We start from the raw sequence: 17,073 nt of genomic DNA, 5'->3' as shown, positions 1-17,073 counted from the left end.
CATTTGTAGCTCATACAAAATGTATTTATGACACCTGTTCAACAGGTCCCATTGATCTGCATAGAGCTGGGTCTGATTCTTATGTTCTCCATCTGCAATCCCAGTGGTCTTATTTCAAGAAGCATTTGTTACTTAACAATGATATACTGGGCCTCATGACTCCTCCTCACTCTTACCTCCTCCTGCTACCTCTTGGGAATCATTAAAGGGACCCTGATGAAAGGGTAGACCCAGAAAATATCAAACAACAAGATTTTCACAGCTTTTTGCTGAACATGATTGTGTCAGTGGGGTGAGAAGACTGAGGTCATCTCATCTGACTAGTCCAGATTGGCACTGCAGTCTGAGGTCCAGGCAGTACCTAAGGAAGTTTGACGAAAGAAATGTATTCCTCCAGTGGTCAGCCAACTGTGGTGTCTCAGTGAGCTGATAAATACATTCCAGGGAGCTATCTTTGGCCTTGTGTTCATAAGCGTGAATCCTGACAGGTCTTCTCAGCATTTCATCCTCTTGAGGTTGATAGCATGAGAACCATTGATTATGTTATGAGAGCCAAGACCCCCCTTTGGATGTATGTGTGCTTTATACTTACATCTTACTTTGTCTTAATTTATGTAGTTGTTATGTAAATTGAGCTGAAGCTCCATATTATAGTAGGCCTCCAACTCTTGTCTAGCCCTTGGGCAGATCAGGTAGAGAATTGACCATCAATCTCTGCATGCTATTATTGCACTAGCATTAGTCATTTGGAGGTCAGGAAGGTGTTTGAATAAGCTGTTTGTCTGGTGGCAACGTTTTTTATGATTGTGTATTGGTTTTATAGTCAGGAAATCTAAACTATAGTCCTGTAGGTGCTATGAAGGGCCTTACAGCATTAAGCACAATGGAATTAATGTGGCATCTGGGCAGTTGTACATCCACTTAAATGCATGTGCAAATGGGAGGGTCCACTCTTGTGCAGATAATCCAAGCTTACACTAATAATACAAGCATTGGCAAGATATTGGCTTTGGCAATATGTTTTAGCCATCATGTACACCAGTTTGTCGGCTGTTCATTATGGCTAAATGTTAATGGCGTGGAGTGGGGTAGATTGGAAGAGGGTGGATTGGGGTAGAGTGGAGTAGAATGGTGTAGAGTGGGGTGGATCAGGGTAGATTGGAGTGGGGGAATTTGGTAGATTAGCGTGGCAGATTGGAGTGGGGGTAGATTGGAGTGGGGGTAGGTTGGAGTGGGGTAGAGCAGGGTAGAGTGGAGTTAGATATATTGGGGGAGATTGGAGTGGAGTAGATTGGGAAAGGGTGGAGTGGGGTGGATTGGGATAAAGTGGAGTGAGGTGGACTGTAGGTAAATGGGTACATTAGAGTGGAGTAGATTGGGTGGATTATGGTATGGTGGAATGGAGTGGAGTAGATTGTGGTAGTTTGCAGTTGGGTAGATTGGGGTAAAGTTGAGTTGGGTATATTGAGATGGAGTGGGGTAGATGGGGGAATGGGATACATTTGAGTGGTGTGAGATAGATTTGGATGGGATAGATTGGATTGGAGTGGGATAGTGGGGCAGATTTAATTAGGCTAGATTGCGCTGAAGTGGAGTAGCTTGGGGTGGAGTTGGATAGACGAGTGGGGTAGAATGGAGTGGATATATATTTTGGGGTAGATTGGACTGGGGTGGGTTGGAATGGAGTGGGGGTGGGTTGGAGTTGAGTGGGTTAGGCTGGGGTAGATCGGAGCGGGGTAGATCAGAGTGGGATAGAGCATGGTAGCTTGGGTAGAGTGGAGTGGGATATATTGGGGTAGAGTGGAGTAGATCGGTGAAGGTTGGGATGGATTGGGCTTAAGTGGAGTGAGGTAGAGTGGAGTGTTGTAGATTACAGTGGGTTAGATTGGGTGGATATTATGGTAGGGTGGAATGGAGTGGGATTAATTGGGGTGCAGTGTTGTGGGGTGGAGTGGGGTAGCTTGGGGAATGGGGTACAGTGGAATGTGGGGTAGATTTGGATGGGTGGTTTAGATTGGAGTAGGTTGGAATGGGGCAGATTGGAGTGGAGCAGAGTGGGGTAGATTAAGTGGGAGAGTGGGCCAGATGAAATTGGTGTGAAGTGGAGTATCTTGGGATGGAGTAGGGTAGATTGAAGTGGGGTAGATTGGACTAGCGTGGGGTAGATTGGACTGGGGTAGATAAGAGTGGGGTAGATTGGAAAGGGAGGAGTAGATTAGAGTGGGGTAGATTGGAGAGAGAGTGGAGTGGGTTAGATTAGAGTGGAGTAGGGTTGATTGGAGTTGAGTAGGGTTGATTGGAGTGGAGAAGGGTAAATTGGGGTGGAGTTGGGTGGAATGGGGTAGATTAGTGTGGGGTTGGGTGGATTGTGGTAGGGTAGATTGGAGTGGCGTGGGGTAGAATGAAGTGTGATACATTGGACTGGAGGTGAATAGAGTGGTGTGAGGTACAGTGGGATGAAGTGGAGTAGATTGGAATGGGGTACATTAGGTTAAAATGGGGTTGTTTGAAGTGGGGCAGGTTGGGTTAGAGTGGAGTAGATTGGAGTGAAGTAGATTGGGGTGGGCAGATTGGATGCAGTAGCTTTGAGTAGGATAGTTTGTGGTGGATTGTGGTAGGGTAGATTGGAGTCAGATGTAGTGGTGTGGATTTTGGTTGAGTGGGTTAGATTGGACTGGAGTAGATTTAGGTGGCATGTGGTGGAGAGGAGTGGCGTAGATTAGGTAGAGTGGAATGGAGTGTGGTAGATTAGGGTAGAGTGAGGTGGGGTAGATTTGGATGGATTGGAGTGGGGTAGATTTGGGTAGAGTGAGTGGGGTAAATTGGAGTGGCTTTGGATAGATTGGAGGGGAGTCACAATTGGAGCGGAGTGAGCTAAATTGGTGGGGTAGATTAGGGTGGAGTGGGGTAGATTGGGTGGATTACACCTGACTCCTTCGTAATGGCTCCTCTTTATTGGAACCATCCTGGACAGTGTGCTTTTCTGAACCTTCCCTCTGCCTGAATCAGTCCTGCATCCTGCTTGTGAACTATCCCAGGTGGCACATGCAAGTTCAGGATTAGGCTTCGAAGTCTCAGTGGGGTCAGCGCCAAGAGAATCTTTTGGCGTTGTGAGGAGACTGCAAAAGATCTGTAGTTCTGGCAGCTCAACTGCAGTTGGACAAGTGGCAGATCCCTCTTCCTACCCTAACCAAAACTAACGGTCATGACAGATGCATGGTTGCTGTGTTGGGGAGGTCATCTGGGAGAGGTGGAAATCGGAGGACTCTGTTTTCAAGTGGAGGTCTGTCTCCATATCACCTTGTTGCTGGCAGTTAACATGGCACTGAAGGCATTGCTTCCAACCATAGGAGTGATTGGTAGAAGTTCTCACAGACAGCACGACTGCCATGTGGTACTGCACCAAACACTGCACGTGGGGCTGTGGGTTCTGTGCCAGGAGGTTCTAGGTCTACTGAAATGGTTGAACTATCTGGGCATCTCTCTGAGCGCCCAGCACCTGCCAGAAACGGTGGATAAACTCAGATGACATTGCATAGTGGATCATGAATGGCAGATGCACGCAGAAGTGGCACAGGGTGTCTTCCAGCAATCTGGGAACCTTGGCTTGATCTATTCGCCACCACAAAGTACGTGCAGTGTCCAAGCTTTTCTGCATTAGAATTACCAATTAGGTTCTGCCGTGGAGATGCCTGCCACCTGGCCGCATGCCCCTGTATGCCTTTCAGCCCTGGCCACTCCTTCCCAAAGTATTGATAAAGAGCAGGATAAATCGGGTCCAAGTCATCTTGGTGGCTTCCGACTGGACGATGAGAGTGTGATTCCCGGACTTCTGGCCATGAGCATATGTCCTCTGATTAGCCTGCCTTTTTGGGAGGACCTCCTATCTCAACAGCAGGTCTGGATTCTGCACCTGAGTCTACGCAACAATCTTACACCTCCGTGCATGGAGATTGACAGTTGATGGCTTTCGATCTTCCTTCCAAAGTAGTTGGTTCATACTGGCAGCCAGGCGTCCCTCCACCAAAATTGGATATGCAGGACCATATTAGAAGTTTGTTGTTTTGTGTTCCTGTTTCTGAAATGTTATTGCTTTGTCCTTCTCTGGCCCAGCAAGACTCTGCTGTGGCGATTATTAAGAGTTATCTTTCGGCCTTTCTGTGGTTATGCGGTCAGCCATCCCTTTTCAGATCACTGGTTGTGATGCGTTGCTTGAAGGGACGAATCTACATGTTCCTGCCAACACCTTTGTTGTGGTAGTTCTTCAATTTGGTTATGTCCTACTTAATGTGCACTTCTTTTGAACAGATGCACAGCTGTTCTATACTCTTTTTGACCAGAAAGACAGAGTTCTTCATAACCTCTCCATAATGAGTGAATCTTGTCAGTCCAGCACCCTTGTGCATCTTTTTTTTTCAGACAAACTGGCCCTCCAGCCAAAAGTGGGTTTCATGCCAAAGACCGTCAGTTTTTACATTGATTGGACTAAGGGCCATTTATTAGACAAACAACTTTTTGTGGGCTTTTCTGGACCCAAATAGGTGAAATCAATTAAAAAGAGAACAGTCCATAGATAGATTGTATTCTGCATAAAGATCTTCTATGGATTAGCCAAGAAGCTGCCCCCAGAAGGCTTCCATGCTCATTGATATGGTATTAAACAGTGCACCTTATTCAAATTATACACTGAAGCTTACTGCTGTTTTTCTTCCTTCAGGCAGTGTCATCTCTCCTTTTATTCATATTTCAGCTACTACATCCACATGGCATGCATCTAAGAATCGAAAAGTTCCTTCTCTTCCTTGTTAGCAACATTTTAAAATATTGCAATTACGCACAAAATTATACCACACAATTCAAATAGATTAACTTGCTTTTTAAGCTGTGTACTTGTGTTACTCACTAGCATTTTAAATGCACAAACAGTGAATAGTTTCATATACAACTCTAGGCTTAAATTATATGCAGCGTTATGCAATATATGGAAGCCTTAATGCACACGACAATATGGAAACTATGATGTCATTCATGTTTCAGTTACTATAACCCAATGTATTTCGTAGGTTCCTGTAAGCTTTTACGTATGAAATTTGCTTCTTGGAATTCAGCCTTTATTGTCTATTTTAGGGTGGAAGGTAGGACCTGGTATAGTTCTCACCGTGGGCGTCTATGGATAGCAGCCGCAGCTAAAAGACCGTCACCCCAAGAAATCTCTGAGCTTGAATCTTCCTATCGGATGCTGCATCGAAGAAGTAAGCATTTTCCACAACTATGAAAGAGCTATAGAATTGTTGTTCCGCTCTCTTGTTCAAGTAATCTTCACTCAATATTTTGCAAATGCTCCAGGTATTGCTTGTGGGATTTTGGTTCTGTTCTGTTAGGATAACCTTTGAATGTTCTGGAAGGTCATTGTCTTGGGATTCTGGTATTTGCAATCAGAATGCTGCATCCTTGTTTTGAGTGTAGCAGGCTGCAAACCGTCTTTCTTTGTTCTGTAACCATGCAGACATAGCCTCCGTCCTGAGGAACATTAGTATTCCTGGCTAGGGAGAGCTGACAAGCTATTCTTGTTGGAGGAGATTGTTCAGCAGAGGAAAAAGCTATTGAAAAAAGTGAGCACATATGCAGTCTTCCTATGGATCTACTTGACTTTCCCTCATTGTTCCTCCTCTGAAGGGACTGAATAGTTGCATATTTGCTCCTGCAAGCTGACAAGAGTGCACAGAGTCCTCTGTTATTTGTCATATTTTTCTCAGTGTTTCTCTTGCCCTTATATACCACTCTCACAATTTTGGGCTCATACATTGTACCAGTACTAAAAACATACATTATCTGCCACCAGACCCACTTTTATCTAAGTCTCAATTTTCTGAAACCTAATTGACCAAGGGTGTATATGCTTAGCATACTCCTGGCCCCTAGTGTTGGGCTCGGAAGTTGCACGTTGTTTTTGTTTAGAAAGTCTTGAGTCACAAAGTATAGTGGCTCCCTTCATAGTCTGTATTGCGCAGTCATCCACTCCTTTGTTAGACAAACTATCACCTACTGATGGAAAAATGTAAAAGGACTTCTGGTATTCCAACCGCCCGGCCTCTACCTCTACAATTCGTCAAAGACTTCCTTTACTTTTTCCACGTGGAATGATGCAAAAACCGCATTTCAGGTTCTGCCCCAAGTGCCACGCGAAATACTCCAGGCAAGATCATTATCTAGTCTGCAACAACTGCCTGTCTCCGGAACATGACAAAATGTTGTGTGAAGCTTGCCAAGCCTTTCAGTCGAAAAAGACTCTTCAACAGCAACATGAAAGGTGGTGGGCCCACACCACGATGAAGGCACAGCTAGCGGAGGATGTCCCAATATCTTTGGGGTCCAACCAGGTACAGAGGAAGAATATAGCCTTGACGCAGGACCCCAATGCCATGTCAGCAAAGAAGCATAAACCCAAGGTACTTCAGTGAATGTCCCCATTCTTCTCACTAGCAGTGGAATAGAGTCTTGAGACTGACCAGGAGATTGAAGAAGCCCAAAATAATACTGCACCAGTGCACATGAGTTCGTTGGAACAAGCCGTTCACACTTAAACCAAAGACAAACCACAGAGTCAAGGAACCCCAGTGCCCTTGGGCCATGGAGGTGTCCAGTTTAAGGCAAAAGAACAGACAGTTGTTCCTCCACCCAAAAAAGCCTTAAAGGCAACAGAAAACGCTAAGGCACCAACTTCTTCCATGTTGAAGACCGTTTCGGAGCCAATGTAAAAAAAAAAAAAAAATTGTTGACACCGAAAAAGCATACAGAGCCTATGACTGGGCCTGAGAAACCCACATCATCTTGCGACTCATTGCCACTGTAAGCACCGAAAACATCCTCTGCTTCAAGGACCGTATCCACACCTAAAGCAATGTTGGTACCAAAAACACTACAAGCCCACTTAGATCCAAAAGAACGGCCTGTTCAACCCATTCCAACTTAGCTACAGGAACAACGTGATGCCACACAAAAGATTCTGTTCCTAACCCAGACACAGGTAGGGTGGTATCCAAACCACCTCTCCCACCTACAGAAACAGTGCTGACACGTGGGAAAACTTTTGAGGAGGAAATTATAGGACCGCTTCCACGTAAGCCACCATACAAAAAGCATAAGGACAAGGGCACCAGTCCCATGTATTTCTCAGCGGAAACTCCACCTCCACTACCACCTACTCCTCCTCTTTCTTTTTTTTCCATTCCCATGCGCATCTTCACCTTCACCAGCCTTACCACAACACTCCCCTCGTATTAAGCCACGGAGGTCGCCTACCAATGCTTCAATAGGGGTAGGCATACATAGACCTCTACTACATCCCATACCTAACTGACCCACTTGGTGATCCTGATGCACTTGATGAGCACTGGAAGGATTATAATGTCGACACTCAAGGGGATACAGAGCCTGATCTATAATCCTCCAAACCCTCCCCTCTTGATGATACCACCACCTGCCAAGAGGTATTAGCTGTGCTGCTGAATATCATAACGTTGATATGCACACAGTGGAGGATTAAGATGATTTTCTTGTAGAAACACTATCTAAAACACAACACACCATCAAGCTCTTACCCATGCTAAAAGGCATGCTGAACCCCACAACAGAGATATTTAAACAGCCCATTAAATCAAGGAATTATCTCTAACATGGCAAGCCAATGTGTTTTAGATGCTGCTGACACCAGTTCTAAGGAAGTCAGCACTAGCATCATAATCAGGCAACATGCATGGTTAGGGGTATCATAGTTTAAACCCAATGTCCAACAATATGTCCGCAATTCACCCTTTGATGGAGAACACTTCTTCGGACCACAAGTGGATACAATGTTAGAGAAAATAAAAAAACACCAACACTGCCAAAGCCATACTAACACAGAGGGTCCTTTCGGAGGGGTCAGTACTGAGGTCCAACCAAACAGACAACCTCTGCAGACACAGGTACCTTTCAAAGGCAGTAAGGTCCCTATCAATCCTAGTTACTAGAGGGTCCTACGATAGAACACTACAGAGGCAGTAGTAACAGAGGTCGAGATCTTGGATCCACTGCCAAAGGAGCCATGTCAATTAAGCAGTGACTGATCGCCTCTCCCCCTTCCCTTAACACTTAACACTCATGGAGTTGGGGGGATGGAGGTGGCGGGGTACAAGACGATCACACAATTGGGAGCGAATCACCTAAGATCAGTGGGTCCTATCTATAATAAAGATGGATATTTTCTAGAATTAAAATCACCTCAACCCAGTATCCCGCCTTGGTCACAAACAATGTATAAAGAACCCTTAACTCTACTACAAGAGGAAATTCAAGCGCTTCTTCTGCTAGACCTCAGGCCACTAGACAAGTACATCTTGTTGGAACACTTCTACATGGTTACACTTAAAGAAGTCATACCATTGCTCCAGCAAGGAGACTTCATGACGGCCGTAGACGTCAAGGACGCCTACTTTCACATACTAATACAATCAGCCCATCAGTGCTATTCACGTTTCCAAGTAAGTGGCCAACATTACCAGTTCAAGGTGTTGCCATTCAGAGTAACTACTGCACCAAGAGTATTTACAAAATGTCTGTTGCACAGTGGTAGCTGCTTATCTCAGAAGCGGGAGGCACACACAAGTTCCCTGTGGCAGGGCACAGGAGAATCGGCAGTCTGAGACGGACTCTGAGTACCCCAGGGGGACTCGCGGGAGTATACTTCCGTGAATCCAGTTGGAACGTGGTGATGTCAGGGACGATCCCGGCGTCCTGAATTTAGAGGAAAGGCGTTGGGGGGACTCTGGAGGACAGGAAGAAGAGGAAAAGCGTGAAGACGGAGCGGAGGAGAAAGATGAGCGGCAAGAGAGCAAGAGTGAAGACTGAGTGGAGGAGGAAGATGAACGGAAGAAGAGCAAGCAGGAAGACGGAGTAGAGACATACGACGAGAAGGGAGAGATGGCAAAAGAGACCAACGGGAGATAGCGCAGAACACGGATTGTGACATTGGAGGTGGACGACACAACCCAGGAGAGGAGGAGACGGGCGGCGAAGCCAGCCACGTCCCTGGAGGGACGTGGCTCCCACAGGTACGGAACCACTTTTGCGGTTTAGTTTCCGATCTATGCAGGAAGGCTGGGAAGGAGTGGGAGAAATAAGGGATCAAGACGGGCAAGCGTTTTTATATATATATATATATATATATATATATATATATATATATATATATATATATATATATATATATATATATATATATATATATATATATATATATATATATATATATATATTTTTTTTTCTGGTTGCATGAAAACCACACTTGAGTGGGAAGAAACTCTTGTGAGATTGAGACTCACGTGTGGGGAGCACTAAGTGGTGTAACAGAAAAGAACTAACAAGATTTAGATAAGAGACCATAAAGAAACAAACCGTGAGGAAAGAAAAGGAATTAGTCATATTAACACCTCACTACCAGGAATAAAACTGTATTTCTTGAAAAGAAAGAAAGGGAAAGAAAAGAGAAAGCACATATATAACAAAGAGCACTTACCTAATATAGGCTTCTTATTTTTCGCCTTCTCTCTCTCTCTCTCTCTATCTGGCCTCATGGGAGCATGCCATGGTGAAATAGCAACTTACCTGTAGAGAAAAGAGAGAAGAAACATTAAATGGAACCGAAGAACAAGGAGTGGGGATATGAAACCAAAGAAACCGTTCCTAGGAACAGATATCAATAAATCCTGTACAATCTGTTATGCACAATAAAACGAACACCAGCTGTTCTCCAACAGAACCAGTGTAGCGTCCTATTTGAAGTACACGTATAAGAAACTAGCCCTCCCCGAATATTACCTTCCTGTCACATTCCCATATCTGGACTATTGGCTGATCAATAGTGCAAGCAAACGACGTCTGCAGGACACTCAAAGGGTATTCAACCTTCTGCACAGTCTGAGCTTTACTCTCAATGTTACAAAATCTCACCTACAACCCATACAGGTGCAGCTGTTCCTCAATGCTACTCTAAATTCCATTTCAGCAAAGCCTTATCCCAGCCCTGCCAGAGTATAAAAGATCCAACTTGCATTGACTCTTTTTCAACCAGTCACGCCATGGTAAGAACAGTGATGAGCCTTATAGGCATGATCAGCTCATATATCCCAATAGTGCCACATGCACAACTGCATATGTGCCCCCTTCAACAATGTTTACAGCCGCAATGGTCTCAAGCGGAGGGGCATCTACAGTATTTAGTGTTGATAGAGCCAGCGACACATCGCTGTCTGCAGTGGTGGAACAACAACAATCTGCTGCAGGGTTGGCACTTCTAAGCCTGCGTTTCGCAAGTGACCATTATAGTAGACGTGCCCTCACATTGTTGGGGAGTGCCAGTGCAAGGTCTCACCTTCAGTGGCCAATTGGCTCCAATGCAAAAGTATCTATATCAGTCAGCCTAGAACTTCTTATGCCACATGAGAAGTTGACAATTTAGCTTCACTTCTGAAGAGGATGACCATTCTTAGACAAGCTTGTTGGCCTACCACATGGGCATGCTACGCAGCAAAATGAAAGAGATTTGTGCAATATTGATTAATAAAGCAGATCCAGCTGCTCTTACCTACAATAGAGGATCCTATTTGCTACCTACTCTATTTACAGACAGGCTTGGCCTATACCTCCATTCGGTTACAAAAGCAACGCATGCTGTGTATATGCAAAATAGACAAGACATGTCCCTGTTTCAAATTCCAGTCATCTAAGCTTTTATGGAGTTATTACACCCTCTATTCCTCCAACTCTAGGCTGGAACCTTAATGTAGGGCTTATCAGACTTATGGGTCCTCCTTTGAAATCATTACATTAATGTGATCTACAGTTCCACACATGGAAGGTTGCCTTCTTAGTAGAAATAGTGTCCCTTAGACGAATCAGTGAGCTTCAAGCGCTCACCTTAGAAAAAACATTTTTCCAAGTCTGTCCTGATAAATTGGTGCTAACAACAAACACTACATTTTCTCCTCTTTTCATGTTAATCAAACCATGCTCAGTAGCAGAAAGAGCTGGGCACACAGTTGATTTCAAAAGGGCTGTAATGTATTACATCGAGAGAACAGAGCCATTTCGTAAAACTCAACAGCTCTTTGTAGCCTTTTCAAATACTCAAAAACACCCTCCAATCTCAAAAGCAGGGATTGCAAAGTGGATAGTAAGATGCATACAAACTTGCTACCACAAAGCTAAACAAGTGTTCCTACAACGGCAAGACCTCATTCTACTCTAAAGGGAGCCTCTGTTTCTTTCTTAGGCAGCATGCAATTAGTAGATCTCATTCCTCAAGCCTTATTGTTTGATGTTTTAGCTAATCAACAAACTAAAGTGGGTCAAGCTGTATTGCGAACACTTTTTCAATTGTCTACATCAGTGATTCAATAGCCACCACATTTGGGGAGCAGTGCTTTTCATTTGATGCTAAGCATATGTATGGCTAACACATACTACAAATGGAATAACCCGGTAAGCATCTATTCGTAGCATGTAGGGCCATATATTGATATGCACCCACCTTCCTCCTTGGAAGCTAATGATTGACGAACGCACACTCTCCTACTCAAAGTTTATCCTTATTAAATATAACTTGCGTGTTCATCTTTACTATCTCTTTACTACACCTACCCTAAGCTAACTCGATAGTCCAAAAACAGTCTAACGAAGGAGCTGATAACCATGCGTAATACAGACTATAAGAGAATTCACTATACCTCGTCACTCGAAAGACTTTTCGAACAAAAACTATTTGCATTGTCCGAGCCCATCTCTAGATGGCAGGAGTGTGCTAAGCATATAAATCTACGGCACTACACTCTACGAATAAATGCTTACAGGGTAAGTAACATATTCCTTTCTGTTAATGCTTCTCTTCATAGGTGCACTGTGGCTGAAGAAGTAATCACAAAGCACTCACTGTAGTGACCTTTATGCTCCTAGTCAAACAACCCTCTTTACAATAACCCACCTGCACTGGCATTTCTCTTAATTCATACTTGCACCCTTGGACTCCCCATACCCTGAAGACAACACCCAAGTTAAATCAAATGATCAGATACAGACTTTTAGCTGTAGATTCCTTACTTTTGGAATATTCCATTGGCGCCAGACCGGATACAGAATTTTTTGAACAATTTCCTTGCGCCTATGTAAGTGCCATTGTTCGGCTCCTTAAGGCGTTGTCAGCTCTGGAACAGTGAAGTGCGGTGGCCATCCAAGCTCCACCTCAGCTCACTGACCTCAGTTCCTTCTTTTCCATGCCATCAGCATGGATCCGGATCAAGCTCCCCTCAGTCAATTTTTCACTGAACCTGTTTAACCGTTTTGTTGAAATTGACCAGTGTACCTTTTCTCCTCCTGCTTTTTGTATTATGTCCCTGAAGAAACCAACCGGGTTCAAGCATTGTGGTGCATGTTACAGGCAAATGTCCGTGACATACCCCCACTTGGTGTGTCTGTGGTACCTGGACTACGACTCCACAGCCTGTGACGACTGCAGGACTATGAATCCAGAGGCCCATTCGTAAGCGGGCCATGGAGCTTCTGGCCGCTCGCCACATGACTGCATACTGCTCCAGGTCCTGTTCACGTGTGAGGTTCTGGGACCAGCCTCAAATTTGCTTGTGCCAGTTAAAGTTGAGATCTTTGACTTGTTGAGATGAGTCCTACACGAAGAAGTCCAAGAAGTCAAAGCACTCTTTAACTTCTCTATTTCAGTCCTATTCATTGGACAAAGCACCAGGCTATGCCAAAAATCCAGGCCCCGCTGCCAGGTCATTCCTGTGGAGCCTTCACCTGACACACCCCACTTCGCATTTCCCGGAGATGGACCAACCCTTGCATAACTTTGAGAGTTTTATGAGGCCATGAACCTCATTTTTAAGAGGTCAAACCCCTCTGGAGCACCTTCTGACCCTATCAGTTAGGGAGAGACTAAGACTGGGGCTTCACTCTCAGTGCCAATCTGGCTCTCAGGATCCATTGGTGGATCTAGATTGGCCCCAGCCGCAACTTTAGAACCTCCTCTGGGTGCCATTCTCGCCTCCGCCCATTGATAGCACCAAACCCATCATGACGGTTGACTCCAATAAGGGTCCGGATGGTGTCAGTTCTGGCGCCAACGAGGCTCACACAGCCTGAATTGAAGATGGCACCCTCTTTCATGGAAGAGCACTTTGAGGAACATGAATGGAGGGTGTCTGACGATACCTATGGCTATTCTGACCCCCTAGCAGAGTCATTGGCCAGCCACATCTGGTATAAGGATCTGGCTAATGCCAGTGAGCTGGACAGCTTACCAGACACTGGCCTTCTTTCTTTTCCCACAGTGGCTATGGAGAAGGGAGATTTCTTAGCAATGGTAGTCCGGAGGGTGGCTGAGGTCCTTGGACCTTTAGCTTCCCATGGTTAAGATCAATACTAATGTCTTGACAGAGGTTCTTCAGTCTGGGGTATCACCCTAAGAACCAGTACTCTCCTTTAAGTAAGCCCTCACTGATGTCCTGCTCGGGGCCCTGTGAAGCCAAGCACAGGCATTCCTATCTCCCACTGCCATCACCCCATGTCTGGGGACTCAGCCTCCCTCTCCCAGCGTCCCACCCCTGAGCGTCTGGTGGTCCGGGCCTCAAACTCCAAGATAAATCCCAATGCGTCCCCTATCGCAACACCGGATAGGGAATCCAAGAGGCTGGATACCTTTGGAAAGAGGATGTTCTCTTCCACCAGCCTAGGTCTGTGGCCCGTGAACACAGCATGCTCATTGTACCATTATTCTTGTACTGTGTGGGATACAGTTGTGCAAGTGCTGCCTGTAGGCTTGGAGGAGGCCCGAGCCATTTTCTCCTAGTGTGTTGCTGATGGGAGATATATGGCAGAGTTCACAATCAGATGCAGATTGGATACGACCGGCTCGCTGGGCAGACCCATTGTTCCACAGTGGCACTCTGGCTTCATGCCTGGCTGAGGACAAGTGGCATTTCAGGGCTTGTTCTGGCATCCCTTAAGGACATGCTCTTTGATGGGACTCACTGTTTTGGAGACAAGGCAGTTTCAGCGCTTGAGCGCTTTTAAGACAGTAGGGCCACCTCTGTCATTGGGGTTCACCAGGGCCCTGCACCAGCCTCATTCTGTCCCTTCCGTGGCTACCTTAGGGGCTATCAGCCATGATCCCCTCTCCCCCCAGATTCACTATAGCCAGCCGGCATCACAGCCCTTTTGTGGCTGAGAGTGTGGCTCGCACAAGCCTTGTGGGAACCAGAGCCAGAGGTCGACCTCTTCTGCTCCCACCCCCAGCAGCTACACCCTCAAAGCCTTTTTAGTTTGCCCTCATACCATCATGGGCACCCGGTTGGTGGCAGGATCGGGCAACACCTACCCCAATGAGGAGAGATTCCTTCATCCAAATGGGTGCTTAGCTTGTCAAGTTGGGCAATGCTGTACCTTTCCAACAGACCCACCACCTTTGCGACATCCACTGACGAAGGACCACCTTTTGCTTTTCCAACAGGAAGTACTGGCTGTTCTAGCTACAGGAGCTGTCAAGGAGGTGCCAGCATAAGAAGTATGTGAGAGTTGCCATTCCTGCTACATTTTGGAGCCGCAAAAGGATGAAGGCCTCTGCCTTGTCCTTGACCTGCGCCCTTTCAACTGAAAAAGGAAAAATTCAAGATACTCAGTTTGTCTCAGGTACTGGGGACCCTCGACCCTGCAGACTGGATATTAGTGCTGAACATTCAGAGCACCTAGTTCTTTATCCCTGCCTATAGGCGTTGTTAGACCTGACAGCCTTAGGGTGGTCACCCCTAACTTTTTGCCTGCCTCCCTCCACTTTTTGGACACTGTTTTTGCTGGTTTTTAGACTCTGCGCACTTTACCACTGCTAACCAGTGCTAAAGTGCATATGCTCTCTCCCTTTAAACATGGTATCATTGAATCATACCCCATTGGACTATTGAATTTACTTTTTTTTAAAAAAATTTTAAAGTTTCAAAAGTTTTATTAAGAATATATAAGGCAGTACATACAGCATATAAATAAATAGTTTAGCTTTCAAAACATTGTTTTCGTTCTTTTACCACAATTATTTCCATTGTGGGCATATATGCATGTACTGTCAGACAAGTAAAAATTCCCAGTTGCATAGTTGAGTTTTGTACCCTTATTTTGAAGAAAAAAGGAAAACATGTGGGGGGGTAAGGGGAGGAGGAGCGAGGATAGGATTGTGTGGGGGGGGGTTGATCGTGGTATAGGGGAGAGATGAAATTGTCATATAAAATGAGGGATGGGAAGGAAGGGGAAGAAAGAGGAAGGGTAATCGCGGGGGGATGTGAGATGAAGAGACTCGGGGTAGGCGGGGGGTCTTTGTATCCTGAGACTAGCTTGTACAGGCCAAAGAGTAATTCGTTCTGTACTTCTCCGTCTGTAGCCAGTTACTATCTAGGGGTAGATAGTGTGTATGTTAGATATGGTGAAGTCGGTTAGAGAGTGTCTACGTCTTATATGAGTTGATTTTTCCGTCCTTGTTTGTGTTAGGGAGCGACTTGTGTTATTAAGTTGGGTAGTTCAGGGTCTCGAGCATATGTCAAAATTAGAGCCTCGTGGGTTGATAGAGAGAGAGAAAAAAGAGAGAAAGTGGAGAGGAGAGCGTAGCTAGGGAGAGAGAGAGGGGTCAGTAGGAGATTAAATATGTTTCTGGGGTCTAGGATTCTCAGAGGGTGATTGGTAATTGATATTCCCTAATCATTGATCATTGACCATTGGTCATCCGTTGGTTGTCCACCAGCCGCTTCATGGTCTCATCAAGAATGGGCGCCAGACCTCCGCAAATAGTTCTGCTTGGTCCTGTAGGTTATAAATCACTCGTTCATGGGTGGCCGTTTGATACATGGCCGTCATCCATTCTATCGGTGTGGGGGCAATGCTAGATCTCCAGTGCCGGAGTATGCATATTTTGGCCGTGGCAAGCGCGTGTGGATTAATCGTTTATGTGCCCGCGATAGGGAGGGATACGGGCGAATGTCATGTAGAAGGATAAATGCTGGCGGGGTCGGTTTTGGTATCTGTATGAAGTCCGATAAGGCGAGGCATACTGCGTCCCATAGGGACTGTACCGTTGGGCAATGGCATAGAATATGGAGTTGGTCACAATAGGGCTCTGTGCATCTCCAACAGTTCGCGTGCGGTATCAGCCCTGCCCTGAAGAGTTTAACGGGGGTCCAGTACCACCCCTGAAGGATTTTAAATAGGCAAAATTTCAGGCGTGCTTCACATACGCCCCTGTCGAGGGCTTCTAGTATGTCTGGCCATTCTTCGTCCGTGTAGGTTATCTCTAGTGTGTCCTGCCATTTTAAGCGTAGTCGTTCAAGAAGAGGCTGCGAGTAAAGGTGGTTAGTTAATTCGGCATAGAGGCCAGCCATGACGCCTTTTTGTCGGCCCCATTTCTGAAGATAGGTGACGATGGGTGAGGTTTTGAGCATCCACGGGGGTTCCTAATGTTCTCCGCATACAGTGTTTGAGCTGTAGATATCGCCACTCCTGGTTACTTTGGATACCGAACTCTTCCTGGAGGGAGGCGAATGTGCGGAAGCTATCTCCATCTATTATGTGAGATATATTGTGGATACCTGCCTCGGACCATTGGGGCCATCTGAGAATATTCCCTCCTATTTTAATGCTTTTGTTCCCTGCTATGGGAGCCTGAGTATGCAGGGAGGGGTGTACTCCTAGTAGTCGATTGGCTCTGCACCACGCTGTGTTTGTAGCCTTGAGGATGGGGTTAGCTAAGGGAACATGGTCGGCGTATGTTCCTCCCATCTCCGTATACTGTCCATATAGGAGTTTCTCTGTGATCACCCATTGCGTTGGATCGGCTATACCCGGAAGTGTGTATATTAGCTGTGAAAGTTGTAGGGCCAGAGAGTATTGTTCTACCGAGGGTAGTCCTAATCCTCCGTAGGGCCGTCGTGCCAGTATTGTTGCAGGTTTCAGTCTTGGGCGTGAGGAGCCCCAGACGAAGGCCCTTAT

General features: G+C 45.8%; 1 protein-coding gene across 1 annotated transcript in view; it reads left to right on the top strand.

The window, feature by feature from the left end:
* The window catches only part of TRIP4 (thyroid hormone receptor interactor 4), a 405,010-nt gene that overhangs the window by 208,747 nt on the left and 179,190 nt on the right, over positions 1–17,073 (top strand). Inside the window, exon 10 of the mRNA XM_069222301.1 lies at positions 5,128–5,252. Coding sequence (XP_069078402.1) covers positions 5,128–5,252 — 125 coding nt within the window. The remainder of the gene's footprint in view (positions 1–5,127; positions 5,253–17,073) is intronic.

This window comes from Pleurodeles waltl, chromosome 3_1, assembly GCF_031143425.1.
Source record: "Pleurodeles waltl isolate 20211129_DDA chromosome 3_1, aPleWal1.hap1.20221129, whole genome shotgun sequence".
Lineage (NCBI taxonomy): Eukaryota > Metazoa > Chordata > Amphibia > Caudata > Salamandridae > Pleurodeles > Pleurodeles waltl.
This window is presented reverse-complemented; position numbering and strand designations above follow the sequence as displayed.